Here is a 15,259-nt window from a genome sequence, read left to right as displayed (position 1 = left end):
CAGCATCTTCTGTAAGGAGTCTGTACATCCTCCCTGTGGAATGCATGGGTTTTCTCCTGGATGCTCCAGTTTCCTCCAGTAGATGAATAGATAGATACTTCAGACTGTAGATACAACACTGAGTCATGTCATCTGCAGAAATTCTCCGATGACTCAGCAATAGTTGGGTGTATAAAGAGAGGTGGAGGACCTTGTCAAATGGTGCAAGCTGAATCATCTGCAGCTCAACTAGTAAGACAAAGGAGATGGTGATGGACTGTAGGAAGACTGCTCCCTGTTACTATTGAGGGTGAGGACGTGGGTGTGCTGAGGAACTACAAATACTTGGGGGTGTACCTGGATGATAAACTTGACTGGAGCATCAACACAGAGGCTGTGTACAAGAAGGGCCAAGGTCGCCCCTCCTTCACATGTTCTATGAGTCTGTTGTCGCCAGTACAATCTTCTATGCGGTGGTGTGCTGGGGCAATGGCATCAACATGAGCGATACCAACAGACTGATCAGAAAGGCTGGCTCAGTCATAGGAGTCAATCTGGACACACTGGAGGCTGAGGTAGACCAAAGGACCCTACAGAAAATCCTAGCAATTCTGGACAGTGTTTCTCACCCTTTGTATGCCACCTTAGCTGAACAGAGGAGCACTTTTAGTAATAAACTAAGACAACTGCACTGCTCCAAAGAGTGCTATATGAGGTCATTCTTACCATTGGCCATTAGGTTCTATAATAAGTCAACCTATTGCTGGGGAAGTGATGCCCCCCTCCTGTTAAACTGTTAATGGTAAATTATTTTTTATTCTTTCTTTCTTGTCTTCTAATATTTGTATATCTGTGCACTTGTAATGCTGCTGTGACACTGTAATTTCCTTTGGGATCAATAAAGATCATCTATCTGTCTTCTCTATAACACTCACAACTGTGTGGCAGGATTCTCCATATCCATGTTCGCAGATGATACCACCATAATGGGCCATATCTCAAATTATGTACAAGAAGCAAACAGAGAGCTAAGTGACATGGTGTCATGACAACAACCTTTCTCTCAATGTCAGCAAATCTCATTACATTATTACCATCAGAGAGAAAGTGCAGGAACCTGAAGAACCACACGTATCATTCTAGGAACAGCTTCTTCACCTCCGCCATCAGATTTCTGAACAATCAACGAACACTAGCTCACTATTTCTCTTTTAAAACATAAAAACATAGAAAATAGGTGCAGGAGTAGGCCATTCGGCCCTTCGAGCCTGCACCACCATTCAGTATGATCATGGCTGATCATCCAACTCAGAACCCTGTACCAGCCTTCCCTCCATACCCCCGATCCCTTTAGCCACAAGGGCCATATCTAACTCCCTCTTAAATATAGCCAATGAACTGGCCTCAACTGTTTTCTGTCGCAGAGAATTCCACAGATTCACCACTCTCTGTGTGAAGAAGGTTTTCCTAATCTCGGTCCTAAAAGGCTTCCCCTTTATCCTCAAACTGTGACCCCTCATTCTGGACTTCCCTAACATCTGGAACAATCTTCCTGCATCTAGCCTGTCCAATCCCTTTAGGATTTTATACGTTTCAATCAGATCCCCCCTCAATCTTCTAAATTCCAATGAGTATAAGCCTAGATCATCCAGTCTTTCATCATATGAAAGTCCTGCCATCCCAGGAATCAATCTGGTGAACCTTCTTTGTACTCCCTCTATGGCAAGGATGTCTTTCCTCAGATTAGGGGACCAAAACTGCACACAATACTCCAGGTGTGGTCTCACCAAGGCCTTGTACAACTGCAGTAGTACCTCCCTGCTCCTGTACTCGAATCCTCTTGCTATGAATGTCAGCATACCATTTGCCTTTTTCACCGCCTGCTGTACCTGCATGCCCACTTTCAATGACTGGTGTACAATGACACTCAGGTCTCGTTGCACCTCCCCTTTTCCTAATCGGCCACCATTCAGATAATAATCTGTTTTCCTGTTTTTGCCACCAAAGTGGATAACCTCACATTTATCCACATTAAATTGCATCTGCCATGAATTTGCCCACTCACCTAACCTATCCAAGTCACCCTGCATCCTCTTAGCATCCTCCTCACAGCTAACACTGCCGCCCAGCTTCGTGTCATCCGCAAACTTGGAGATGCTGCATTTAATTCCCTCATCTAAGTCATTAATATATATTGTAAACAACTGGGGTCCCAGCATTGAGCCTCGCAGTACCCCACTAGTCACTGCCTGCCATTCTGAAAAGGTCCCGTTTATTCCCACTCTTTGCTTCCTGTCTGCCAACCAATTCTCTATCCACATCAATACCTTACCCCCAATACCGTGTGCTTTAAGTTTGCACACTAATCTCCTGTGTGGGACCTTATCAAAAGCCTTTTGAAAATCCAAATATACCACATCCACTGGTTCTCCCCTATCCACTCTACTAGTTACATCCTCAAAAAATTCTATGAGATTCATCAGACATGATTTTCCTTTCACAAATCCATGCTGACTTTGTCCGATGATTTCACCGCTTTCCAAATGTGCTGTTATCACATCTTTGATAACTGACTCTAGCAGTTTCCCCACCACCGATGTTAGGCTAACCGGTCTATAATTCCCTGGTTTCTTTCTCCCTCCTTTTTTAAAAAGTGGGGTTACATTAGCCACCCTCCAATCCTCAGGAACTAGTCCAGAATCTAAAGAGTCCTGAATTTATTTATTGTAGCTTAAAGTATTTTTTATGTTTTGCACTGTATTGTTGCCACAAAACAACAAATTTCATGACATACAGGTATTCAGGGATAAACTGATTCCGAGCTAGTTAGTGACTTCAGGAAGGGGTCAGTGCACCTGCTGCTGTTTACATCAGCAGTTTTGAGGCCAAGAGGGTTGAGAGCTTCAAACCTGTCCAGGTTCAAGCACATTGACACAATGGCCAAGAAAGCTCACCAATGCCTCTATTTCCTGAGGAGGCTAAAGAAATTTGGCATGGCCCCTTGTCTTTCAATCTTCATTGATGCATTATGAAAAGCATCCTATCCAATGCATCATTGTTTCATATGGCAGCTGCTCTGTCTATGGCCACAAAATCTTGCTCTCAATGTTAATAAGATCAAAGAACTGACTGTGGACTTCAGAAAGGGTAAGATAAGGGAACACACAAAAGTTCTCACAGACGGATCAGATAGAACCATAGAAACCACAGCACAGAAACAGGCCTTTTGGCCCTTCTTGGCTGTGCCGAACCATTTTCTGCCTAGTCCCACTGACCTGCACACGGACCATATTCCTCCATACACCTCCCATCCATGTATCTGTCCAATTTATTCTTAAATGTTAAAAAAGAACCCGCATTTACCACTTCGTCTGGCAGCTCATTCCATACTCCCACCACTCTCTGTGTGAAGAAGCCCCCCCTAATGTTCCCTTTAAACTTTTCACCCTCACCCTTAACCCATGTCCTCTGTTTTTTTTCTCCCCTTGCCTCAGTGGAAAAAGCCTGCGTGCATTCACTCTATCTATACCCATCATAATTTTATATACCTCTATCAAATCTCCCCTCATTCTTCTACGCTCCAGAGAATAAAGTCCTAACCTATTCAACCTTTCTCTGTAACTGAGTTTCTCAAGTCCCAGCAACATCGTTGTAAACCTTCTCTGCACTCTTTCAACCTTATTTATATCCTTCCTGTAATTTGGTGACCAAAATTGAGCACAACATTCCAGATTCGGCCTCACCAATGCCTTATACAACCTCATCATAACATTTCAGCTCTTATACTCAATACTACGATTAATAAAGGCCAATGTACCAAAAGCTCTCTTTACGACCCTATCTACCTGTGACGACACTTTTAGGGAATTTTGTATCTATATTCCCAGATCCCTCTGTTCCACTGCACTCCTCAGTGCCTTACCATTAACCCTGTATGTTCTACGTTGGTTTGTCCTTCCAACGTGCAATACCTCACACTTGTCTGTATTAAACTCCATCTGCCATTTTTCAGCCCATTTTTCCAGCTGGTCCAAGTCCCTCTGCAGGCTCTGAAAACCTTCCTCACTGTCTACTACACCTCCAATCTTTGTATCATCAGCAAACTTGCTGATCCAATTTACCACATTATCATCCAGATCATTGATATAGATGACAAATAACAATGGACCCAGCACCGATCCCTGTGGCACACCACTAGTCACAGGCCTCCACTCAAGAGAAGTAATTTTCTACCACCCCTCTCTGGCTTCTTCCATCGAGCCAATATTCAATCCAATTTACCACCTCGCCATGTATACCTAGCGACTGAATCTTCCTAACTAACCTCCCATGCGGGACCTTGTCAAAGGCCTTACTGAAGTCCATGTAGACAATATCCACTGCCTTCCCTTCATCCACTTTCCTGGTAACCTCCTCGAAAAACTCTAACAGATTGGTCAAACATGACCTACCACGCACAAAGCCATGTTGACTCTCCCTAATAAGCCCCTGTCTATCCAAATGCTTGTAGATTCTGTCTCTTAGTACTCCCTCCAATAACTTACCTACTACTGACGTTAAACTCACCGGCCTATAATTTCCCAGATTACTTTTCGATCCTTTTTTAAACAACAGAACAACATGAGCCACTCTCCAATCCTCCGGCACTTCACCCGTAGACAGCGACATTTTAAATATTTCCGCCAGGGCCCCCGCAATTTCAACACTAGTCTCCTTCAAGGTCCAAGGGAACACCCTGTCAGGTCCCGGGGATTTATCCACTTTAATTTTCTTCAAGACAGCAAGCACCTCCTCCTTTTCGATCTGTACAGTTGCCATGGTCTCACTACTTCATTCCCTCAATTCCATAGATTTCATGCCAGCTTCCTTAGTAAATACAGACGCAAAAAACCTATTTAAGATCTCCCCCATTTCCTTTGGTTCTGCACAAAGCCGACCACTCTGATCTTCAAGAGGACCAATTTTATCCCTTACAATCCTTTTGTTCTTAATTATACTTGTAAAAGCTCTTTGGATTATCCTTCACTTTGACTGCCAAGGCAACCTCATGTCTTCTTTTTGCCCTCCTGATTTCTTTCTTAAGTATATTCTTGCACTTCTTATACTCCTCAATCACCTGATTTACCCCCGTTTCCTATACATTTCATACAACTCCCTCTTCTTCTTTATCAGAGTTGCAATATCCCTTGAGAACCAAGGTTACTTATTCCTATTCAATTTGCCTTTAATCCTGACAGGAACATACAAACTCTGCACTCTCAAAATTTCCCCTTTGAAGGCTTCCCACCTACCAATCACATCTTTGCCAGAGAACAACCTGTCCCAATCCACGCTTTTTAGATCCTTTCTCATTTCTTCAAATTTGGCCTTCTTCCAGTTCAGAACCTCAACCCTAGGACCAGATCTATCCTTGTCCATGATCAAATTGAAACTAATGGCGTTATGATCACTGGAACCAAAGTGCTCCCCTACACAGACTTCCGTCACTTGCCCTAATTCGTTTCCTAACAGGAGATCCAATATTGCATCCCCTCTAGTTGGTCCCTCTATATACTGATTTAGAAAACTTTGCTGAACACATTTTACAAACTCTAAACCATCTAGACCCCTAACAGTATGGGAGTCCCAATCAATGTATGGAAAATTAAAATCCCCTACCACCACAACTTTATGTTTCCTGCAGTTGTCTGCTATCTCTCTGCAGATTTGCTCTTCCAAGTCTTGTTGACTATTGGGTGGTCTGTAATACAATCCCACTAATGTGGCCATACCTTTCCTGTTTCTCAGCTCCACCCATAAGGACTCAGTAGACAAGCCCTCTAATCTGTCCTGCCTGAGCACTGCTGTAATATTTTTCCTAACAAGCAATGCTACTCCCCCACCTTTCATTCCTCTGCCTCGATCAATCTGAAACATCGGAACCCTGGAATATTAAGCTGCCAGTCCTGCCCCTCCTGTAGCCAAGTTTCACTAATTGCTACAACATCATAATTCCACGTGTCAATCCACGCCCTCAACTCATCTGCCTTCCCCGCAATACTCCTAGCATTGAAATATATACACCTCAGAAGATTTTTACCACCACTCACAACCTTTCTATCAGCGGATTTGCTTAAACTTTCAACATCATTTATTTTCCCGGAAGTGATACCTCAGAAAAGGTGGCATCCATCATTCCATCACCCAGGACATGCCTTCTTTTCATTGCTACCATCAAGGAGTAAGTACAGGGGCCTGAACAATTCATGAACAGCTTCTTCCTCTCTGCCATTAGATTTCTAAATGGACATTGAACCCATGAACATTACCTCGCTACTTTTTATTAGCACTACTTACCTAACTGTTTTATATACTGTGGAACCGTATACCGTGATAGCCTCCCTACCATAGACTCTGTCTACACCTCTTGCTACCTCAGTAAACCAGCCAGCAAAATGAAAGATTCCACTCATCGATCCCAGACATTCTCTCTTCTCTTCCCTCCCATCAGGCAGACAAAAAAAACCTGCAAGCACCAGGCTCAAGATCCCATCGTTAAGACTGTTGAATGGTTTTCTAGTATAGTAAGATAGGAATCTTATCTCACAATCTACCTCCTTGTGACCTTACCTCTTCACTGTCTACCTACACTGCACTTACCCCGTAACTAACAGTTTATTCTGCACTCTGTTATTGTTTTACCTTGTACTACCTCGTAATGAAGCAATCTGTATGGATGACATTATCACAATACCACTGATAAATGTTCTAATGTGGATGTGACAGAATTATTAAAGTATTACTTTGTAATTTTTAACTTTAGTAGAAATGAGGCACAAAATATGCACTCCAGTTGACAGAGGCATATGAGAGTACAGAAAATGAAGATAATTGCAAATCTAGAAAAATCTTTAAAATTCTTGGTATCTTTTTAAGATTATAGGTTTGAAGAATAGCACAAATTATCCTTATATTTGAAATGGATATGAGAACGAACTCTTAAACTGAAGACTTTCAGCTTAAAGAACTGTTTGAGAATATGATAAAGAACAGATTACTATGGACAATGGTGAATTAGAAAAACAAAGCCAAGTCTGAAAAGTGATTAGAAGGGAGTAAGAGACCCAGCAGTTCCTGATCACTGAAAGGAATGCTATATTGATTGGACAGATGGTCTAATTGTCCTTATCTGTCTAAACAAATTATTAAATTTTAAATTACAATTCTTGAGGCATCAGCATATGCGAGTGTACTTATTAAGACCCGATACAACTATTTAATCTGCACTAATTCTTTGGTTCACATGGTTAGAAAGCACATGAAAACTTCCAAGTAGGGAAAATAAAATCCAGTTATAAATTGATTAAAATGAGAAGGGGCTATTGCTGGACTTCACCGTTTCCTACATACTTTACATTATCTGGCTCCCTTCTTACCCTCACCTGCCTATCCCCGACTCCTGGTGCCCCCCCCCTCTCTTTCTCCTATGGTCTACTCTCCTCCCCTATCAGATTTCTTCTTCTTCAGCCCCATACCTTCTCCACCTATCATCTCCCAGTTTCTCACTTCATACCACCCCCTCCCACCCACCTACCTACCTTCCCCCTCACCTGGTTTCACCTATCACCTTATGCTCTTTCTCTTCCCCTCCATATTCTTATTCTTCTCCCTTCCTTTCCAGTCCTCATGAAGGGTCTCGGCCTGAAGCATCGACTGTTTATTCCTTTCCATAGATAATGCCCGATCTGCTGAGTTCTTCCAACATTTTGTGTGTGTTGCTCAGGGCAGAGACAAAGATGTTCACAGATGATATATTCTGAAGGTGGAGTTGAAACATAAATCAAAATGGTTTGGTTGGACTAGGCATTTAATGTGGATAAATACAAAATAATGTGACAAGTAAGGGCAGTAGAATACAAAGTAAATATCCAAGGGCATAGGATGATATTCAGATAAGGAATATGGGTTGGAGATTTAATCTCACTATGCTTTGTGAACGTGCTATTCTTAGATCATAGAACATAGAATAGTACACTACAGGAACAGCCCACAATGTTGTGCCAAACCAATTAAATTAATAATCAAATGATTAATCTCTTCTTCCTGCACATGTCCATATTCTTCCAAAATCCTCTCACTCATGTGCTTATCTAAACATCTCTTAAAAATTCCCAATGTTTCTGCCTCTACCACTAGCCTGGTAGCGCATTCCAGGCACCCATCACTCTGCATAAAAAGGTTGTATCTCACCCCTCCTTTAAAATTACTCCCTCTCATTTTAAATACATGTCCACTGGTATTAAGCCATTTCAACACCAGGTAAAAGATGCTGTCTGTCTAGTTCAGAGAAAACAACCCAAGTTTGTCCAACCTCTTGTTACAGCACATGCCTTCTAATCCAGGCAACATCCTGGTAAACCTCTCCAAAATCTCAACATCCTTCCTACAATGGGGCAACCAGAACTGTATGCAATACTCCAGTTGTAGCCGAACGAGAGTTTTATAAAGCTGCAGCATAATTTCCTGACTTTTGAACTCGGTGCCTTGACTAATAGAGGTAAGCATGCAATATGTCTTCTTAGCTACTCTATCAACTTGTCGTAGTCAACTTTTAGGGAGTTGTGAACTTGGACTCCAAGATTCCTCTTCTCATCGCATCACAGTTCTTGCACTTAACAATGTAATGACTGTTTATATTTGACCTGCCAAGGTGCAACAGTTCACATTTGGCTGGGTTAACCTCCATTTGCCATTTCTCTGCCAATCTCTGCAAATGATCTATACATTGCTGTATTCATTACCAGTCTCCTACACTATCCACAACACCAACAATCTCCATATCATCTGCAAACTTATTAACCCATCCATCTACATTTTATCCAGGTCATTTAATATACATCACAAACAGCAGGGGTTCCAGTACAGAGCCCCGTGGAATCACTGATCACCAGCAAGAATAAGGCCCTTCAACCACTTAAGCTACGTCCACACTAGACCGGATAATTTTGAAAAGGCCGGTTTCGAGTAAAAACGACAGGCATCCACACTAGGCATTTTTCAAAATATCTCTGTCCACACTAAAACGGATATTTGGGCGAATCTTCTCCTACTGGGCATGCACAGACACATCTACAGAATACAAGTGAAGAGGAAACAGTATAATATTTACGTTTCCACAGCGGCGTTGTGCTATTTCCATTGGTCAAAAACTAGAGTACCTACAACAACAGCGGAAGAAAGTTTTCAAAAATGTCTTCGACGAATACAAAAAAAACCTCCACTGCAGAAAGCAGACCAGACTTCTTCGTTTAGACAGACAATGAAGTCGAGCTGTTTCTGCGAGTTACAAACGACTACAAAGTCAGCAAAGCAGAGATGTTTAAATCCAAACAAGCTATTAACATAGACAATAAAGTAAACAACACACGCATGAAGCCGTCCTCTACCCAAGATCAACATTATCAACAATTACAAAATGTTAAATGGTCAACTCGACATAGACTACCAATCCCACATCAAACCCAAACCTATTAGGAGCAGAAGAGGTGCACTCAACTCAATTTGAAATACTAACTACCAAGTCAGATGTGTACAGCAATTTATTTTCCCCCCGCACAATTAAAGCATGGAATAATGTTAATCCTAACACAGTCACACAACCAAACCCAATTAAATTTAAGGCAGCTTTTCTTCTCCAAAAATCTCCTTCTTAAGCCCACCCTCCACAACCTCCAGTATAAATTCCATGCGGAATATTTTGGAGGATCGAGGATCAAGAACCAAGAACCAAGAACCAAGAGAGTGGAATCTTCTGCCGCCAGACCTGTGCAGTATTTCTGACATTAATATTTTTAAAGATAGATTCAATCAAATCAATTTAGGGGACCTAATCAAAAAAGCTCACTTTACAATTTAACTCTCACGCCGTTCACACTGACTGCACGTTATAACAGCAGTGGTCAGTCAGCGACAGTGCTGGCTTGGAGACCCCGGGGTACAGGAGATTGAGGGTACGACCACCGCAGACAGGGAGACCGGAGAGTACGGGCAGAAGAACAGAGGATGCAAACAGAGAAACAGAGGGGACCAGCTTGAAAGCCATCTCCAGTTTAAATTCCATGCGGAATATTTTGGAGGATCAAGAACCAAGAACAGCCGTCCGGCAGTGCTTGCGCAGTCCCAAGCAGAAGCAGAAAAAAGCATTGTTGTTGTGGTGTTGTCATGACAATGTTTTTAAATCTCTCTATTTACCCTGTCCACAGTACAACGCGAAACAATCGTTTTCAAATTTACACACTCTGGAGAGTGTTTTCAAAAATCTCCGTTTTCGGGGGATGAAAACGCCGTTTCAGTGTGGACGGAAGGTCAAAACGAAGAGAAACATCTTCGTTTTCAAAATTATCCAGCGTAGTGTAGACGTAGCCTTAGATTCAGCCATTTGGGTCAAGAGAAGATACTAAAGAATCTAGAATCTTAATCTGAAGTAAACAGTTAGCTGGAGCTGCACTGAAGATGTCTGATAATCTGGGATTATGATTAATTATTATTTGGAAAGAAAAGAGAACATTTAGAAAGGAATTCTCAATGATGAACCAATCAATACCTCCACCTTTAACCCACCCTACCACCACTACTTTATCATTTCCTGTCAGTCACTATGTACAGATACTCCTATACCTAGTGTCACCTAATGTACATACAATCAGTCTATATATACATATATATATATATAAGCTAATCTTATGTATTTATATTTACTGTGTTATTGTGTTCTTCATGGTTATTGTATTATTTTTATGCTGTATTGGATCCAGAGTAACAATAATTTCATTATCCTTTACACATGTGTACTGAAGAACGACAATAAACAATCTTGAACCTTGAATGGATTCTTGATTAGCAAAGTTATCAACGGTTATGGGGAGAAGGGAGGAAAATGGGATTGAGAGGTCATCATCAAATGGTGGAAAAATCTGATGGGTTGAATGGCTTATTTCTGATCCAATATCTTAAAATCTTGTGGTGTAAAAAAAAAATAAGGTTGGAACCATTAAAGAGAGCCCTGATAAAAAAAAAGATCAATTGATAGATTTTAAGGCATTCCAAAAAGAACATGGTGCCTTTTCCTGGTCTTATATCTTATGTTTATACTATGATCAGTCTGCAGCACCCCACCTTCAAGTTCAGTTCAGCAGTAGATCAAAATGTTTGTATAATCATTGTTTGTATAACAAAACATAATTTCTAGTTCAATCTCCTCTCTGTGCAAATACTGTTTCACAAATTATATATAAATATACATAATTATTATAATCAAGATTGATAGAGCCACATTTACAGATTTTACTAACGATGCATGCACTTCCTTTTGATGTTTCCAGCCTCCCTCGACAGAGAGTAAAAACTTTCGGAGAATAGCTCAGGGTCGCTTACAGCCAATGAACTGCTCACCTTTGGCTCTCAGAAGAGGTGCTGTTCCGTATGTTGCTGAGCCTCCATCCACAGCCCGCAAGCTCTGTGATTTTACTGGAGCGATTGCAGTATAGAAAAAGTGAAAAATAGAGGAAAGAAAGAAAAGAAAGGTTGGGACTCCCAGAAAGTTAGTGACTCAAATGAAAAGCTCAGTCCAATTAGATTTTTACCACTCATGACTACTGTTTTCTGCAACAGTGCATGATAAGAAATATTTTATTTTTAAATTATCATATGAACAACAATAAAATGACATATTTAGAATACAACAGATTGATTTTTAAAAGTGATTAAGCAATCATAATCATGAGGTTTATAAGTAGGGCCAGAAAGTTCAAAATGAGATTAAGATAAACCACTACAAATTAATGGTTCATTTGCAGTAAGATTCACGTCTCCATTTCTGGTCACTGAATGGTGCAGAAAATATTTAGTAGAATGGAATTCTTCACCTTAGTCCAGAGAATATTGAGTAGTTATTTGAAGGATGTGTTCAAAAAGCTTTGGATAGGAATGGAGGATTATGGGCTGAGTGCAGTTCGGTGGGACTAGGTGAGAGTAAGAGTTCGGCATGGACTAGAAGGGCCGAGATAGCCGATTTCCGTGCTGTAATTGTTATATTGTTATATTGAATTACAGGAATTGAGAGACAGACATAGCTTTAATTAACAAAAGAATCAGGGATGACCTGAAGGGGGAAAAAAAACTATTTTCACATTGTAAGTATCATGACGATCTGGAAGTTCAATCCTTATTTATAAAAGGAACTGGACATATACTCGCAGGAGAAAAATCTGCAGGGTGGTAGGGAAAGGGGGAGAGAATGACACTGACAGGATTCCAGAGGAATTGCACAAGCTCTTTGGGCTGAATGGTCTCTTTCCCTGTTGTAATAATACAGTATACAGTTCTAATCCTGTTCTTCCAAGGGAACTTCTTGTGAAGATGACTCTAGTACTGGGGGCAACCATGAACACATCAGCCTTTCGTTAAACAATGCAAAAATTATGTGACACTGAAGAATTGTTACAAGATACTGCATGAAAAACTGAGAAATTCTCATATATATAGAATCCATCAGGATGAGGCTGAATAGTGATTCTTCTAGTATTATTTCAATCTGCAGGTCTGAGAGTGATTTGGTGTTATTAATCTGTAATACATTCATATGTATAGAGGATACATGCTGATGGACTTTCAAAGCTAAAAACTCCAGCCAGTGACTCACATTTGTATCACCTTCTGCATCTTTTTTCCAGTATGACTCAATGAAAATGTTCTCCCCCTGCACATTTGCATCCTATGCATCACAACCATCTGACTTCCAATAAACAATTGCCATTCAAGCAATGAAGAACTTTTGAAAGAAAGTAAAACTAGGTTATCTGCAGATTTACTGATCATGTCACCTACATTCTCATCCAAATTGTTAATATAGATGATAACACAGGAGATTCAGCACTGATCTCTCTAATCTGAAGAACAGTCCTCCACTAATGCCCTATAACACCTACCACCAAGCCAATTTTGTAACCAATTGGCTAGCTCAATATGGATCCCATGTGTTGTCACCTTCCAGACCAGCCTCCCATGTGGCTTGTCAAGGCCTTGCTAAAGTCCATGTAGAGAACATCTACAGCTCTTCCTTATTCAGCATTTCAAAACAAAATTTACTTAGGTTAATGAGTGCAATTTCCCATGTATGAGGGTTAATATGTGGAGATCAATGAATGAGTAATTGAAATGGGGAAAATCTAGTTGGATTGCTTCTGGGCACTTTAGTTCAGTATACTCAAAGTAACCATTTATTAAAATGGTTTCCAAGAAAGCTAGCAATTTACAAAACAAATCGGAATTAACAATTAAAACTAAAGCATCCCAGTTTAGCCTTTCAAACATATTTACCACAGAGAAAGACATGGAAAGTTTTGGAATTCAGCAAAGGGAATAGTGAAATACTGCAGCATGTCAACATCACAAAAGAGAAGGAGCTGGTGGTCTTAAAGCACATAGAGATGGATAAATCCCCAGGGTGTAACCAAATTTATTCTAGAACATTGTGGGAAGCTAGGGAAAAATTGTAGTAGAGAGACTTGTATTTTTATTAGCCAAGGGTGAGGTACTGAAAAATTGAAGTATGTCTGATGTGCCTTCATTAAGAAGAGTTGCAAGGACAAGCCAGGAAACTACAGGCCAGAAAGCATAACATCAGTGGTGTGAATGCTACTGGAGGGGATCCTGAGAAAAAAGTTTCTACATTTGGAGATGGAACAAATGATTAGGGATAGTCAACATGGCTCCATGGAAATTGCACTCATTAACCTAAGTAAATTTTGTTTTGAAATGCTGAATAAGGAAGAGATGTAGATGTTCTCTACATGGACTTTAGCAAGGCTTTGACAAGCCACATGGAAGGCTGGTCTGGAAGGTGATAATACATGGGACCCATATTGAGCTAGCCAATTGGTTACAAAATTGGCTTGGCGATAGGTGTCAGAGGGCATTAGTGGAGAACTGTTCTTCAGATTAGAGAGATCAGTGCTGAATCCCCCGTTGGTTATCATCTATATTAACAATTTGGATGAGAATGTAGGTGACATGATCAGTAAATCTGCAGATAACAACAAAATTAATGGTATGGTGGACAGTAAAGTTATTGGGATTTAAACATGACCAAGACCAACTGGGAATTTAACTTGGACATAGCAAAGTGTAAAGTTAAACGAGGGCAGGATTTATACAGTAAATGGCAGGGCCATGGAGAGATGCAGAACAGAGAGCTCTGGGGATACAAGTACATAGTTCTCTGTATTTGGCAACACAGGTAAACGTAATGTTTGACAGGCTGGTCTTTATTGGTCAGTGTACTGAATACAACAGTTAGGATGTTACTTTACAGCTGTGCAAGACATTGGTGAGAATGCAGCTGGAGTATTGTGTGCAGATCAGGACACCTACTTATGGGAAATATGACATGAAGCCAGAGAGCTTGCAGAAAGATTCACAACAATGTTTCCAGGACTGGATAACTTGAGTTATCAGGAGAGCTAAGGCTGTTTGCCCTGGAGTGTAGGAGGTCAAGGGGAAACCTTATAGAGATAAATAAAATCATGAGGGTCGTATATAAAGTGGATGGTCACAGTCTTTTTACTCCAGGGTACAGGAGTCCAAAATTAAAAGTCATGGGTTCAAGGTGATTGGGGTAAGATTTAAAGGAGAATTAAGGGGAAAGTTTTTCCACACAGAGTGTGTATGGATTGAGCTGCCAGAGGAAGTGGTAGAGTGGAGACAATTACAATATTTAAAAGATACGTAGCAATTTGGAAAGGAAAGCTTTGGAGGGATGTGGGCCAAATGCAGGCAAATGGGATTAGCTCAAATAGGCAGCATGGTCAGCATGGATAAGTTAGGCTGAAGGGACAGTTTCAGTGCTATTTGACTTTATGACTCTGTCATATTCAGATGAGATGTAGATGGTAACAAATATCCCCATTTTGAAGAACAAAATGATGACTGAAGTCATTGACAATGAAAAATATACAATGGAAACATTTTTATAAGAGAATCTCTCTTATATAGTAACACATGATAGATACAACAATATACACAGAAGAACATCTAAAACTAAAATAACATAGATACCATAATTAAATTGAGAAACTCATGACTAAAATGGTCAAAATATTGGACTGAAAAGGTTTTGCAGAGATGGAAAATACAAAGGAAGCTAAGACAGAGAACTCTTTTGATGGTTCCAAAAAAATGGGAGTGCAGCAAATCAGATTCTGTGGCAAGCAACCATGAGGGAACAGGAAGGCAAGCTACTCAA

General features: G+C 40.6%; 1 protein-coding gene across 6 annotated transcripts in view; it reads right to left on the bottom strand.

The window, feature by feature from the left end:
* The window catches only part of peak1 (pseudopodium-enriched atypical kinase 1), a 250,855-nt gene that overhangs the window by 31,629 nt on the left and 203,967 nt on the right, over positions 1 to 15,259 (bottom strand). For 5 of the 6 annotated variants that reach the window (XM_072282795.1, XM_072282794.1, XM_072282796.1 and 2 more), the window contains one exon: positions 11,410 to 11,484. The exons of the other annotated variant lie outside the window; for it this stretch is intronic. In XM_072282795.1, coding sequence (XP_072138896.1) covers positions 11,410 to 11,484 — 75 coding nt within the window. The remainder of the gene's footprint in view (positions 1 to 11,409; positions 11,485 to 15,259) is intronic. 6 annotated transcript variants of the gene reach the window in all.

The sequence above is a fragment of the Mobula birostris genome, chromosome 18 (genome assembly GCF_030028105.1).
Source record: "Mobula birostris isolate sMobBir1 chromosome 18, sMobBir1.hap1, whole genome shotgun sequence".
Taxonomy (NCBI): domain Eukaryota; kingdom Metazoa; phylum Chordata; class Chondrichthyes; order Myliobatiformes; family Myliobatidae; genus Mobula; species Mobula birostris.
The sequence above is the reverse complement of the archived record's forward strand: the minus strand, read 5'-3'. Positions and strand labels throughout refer to the sequence as shown.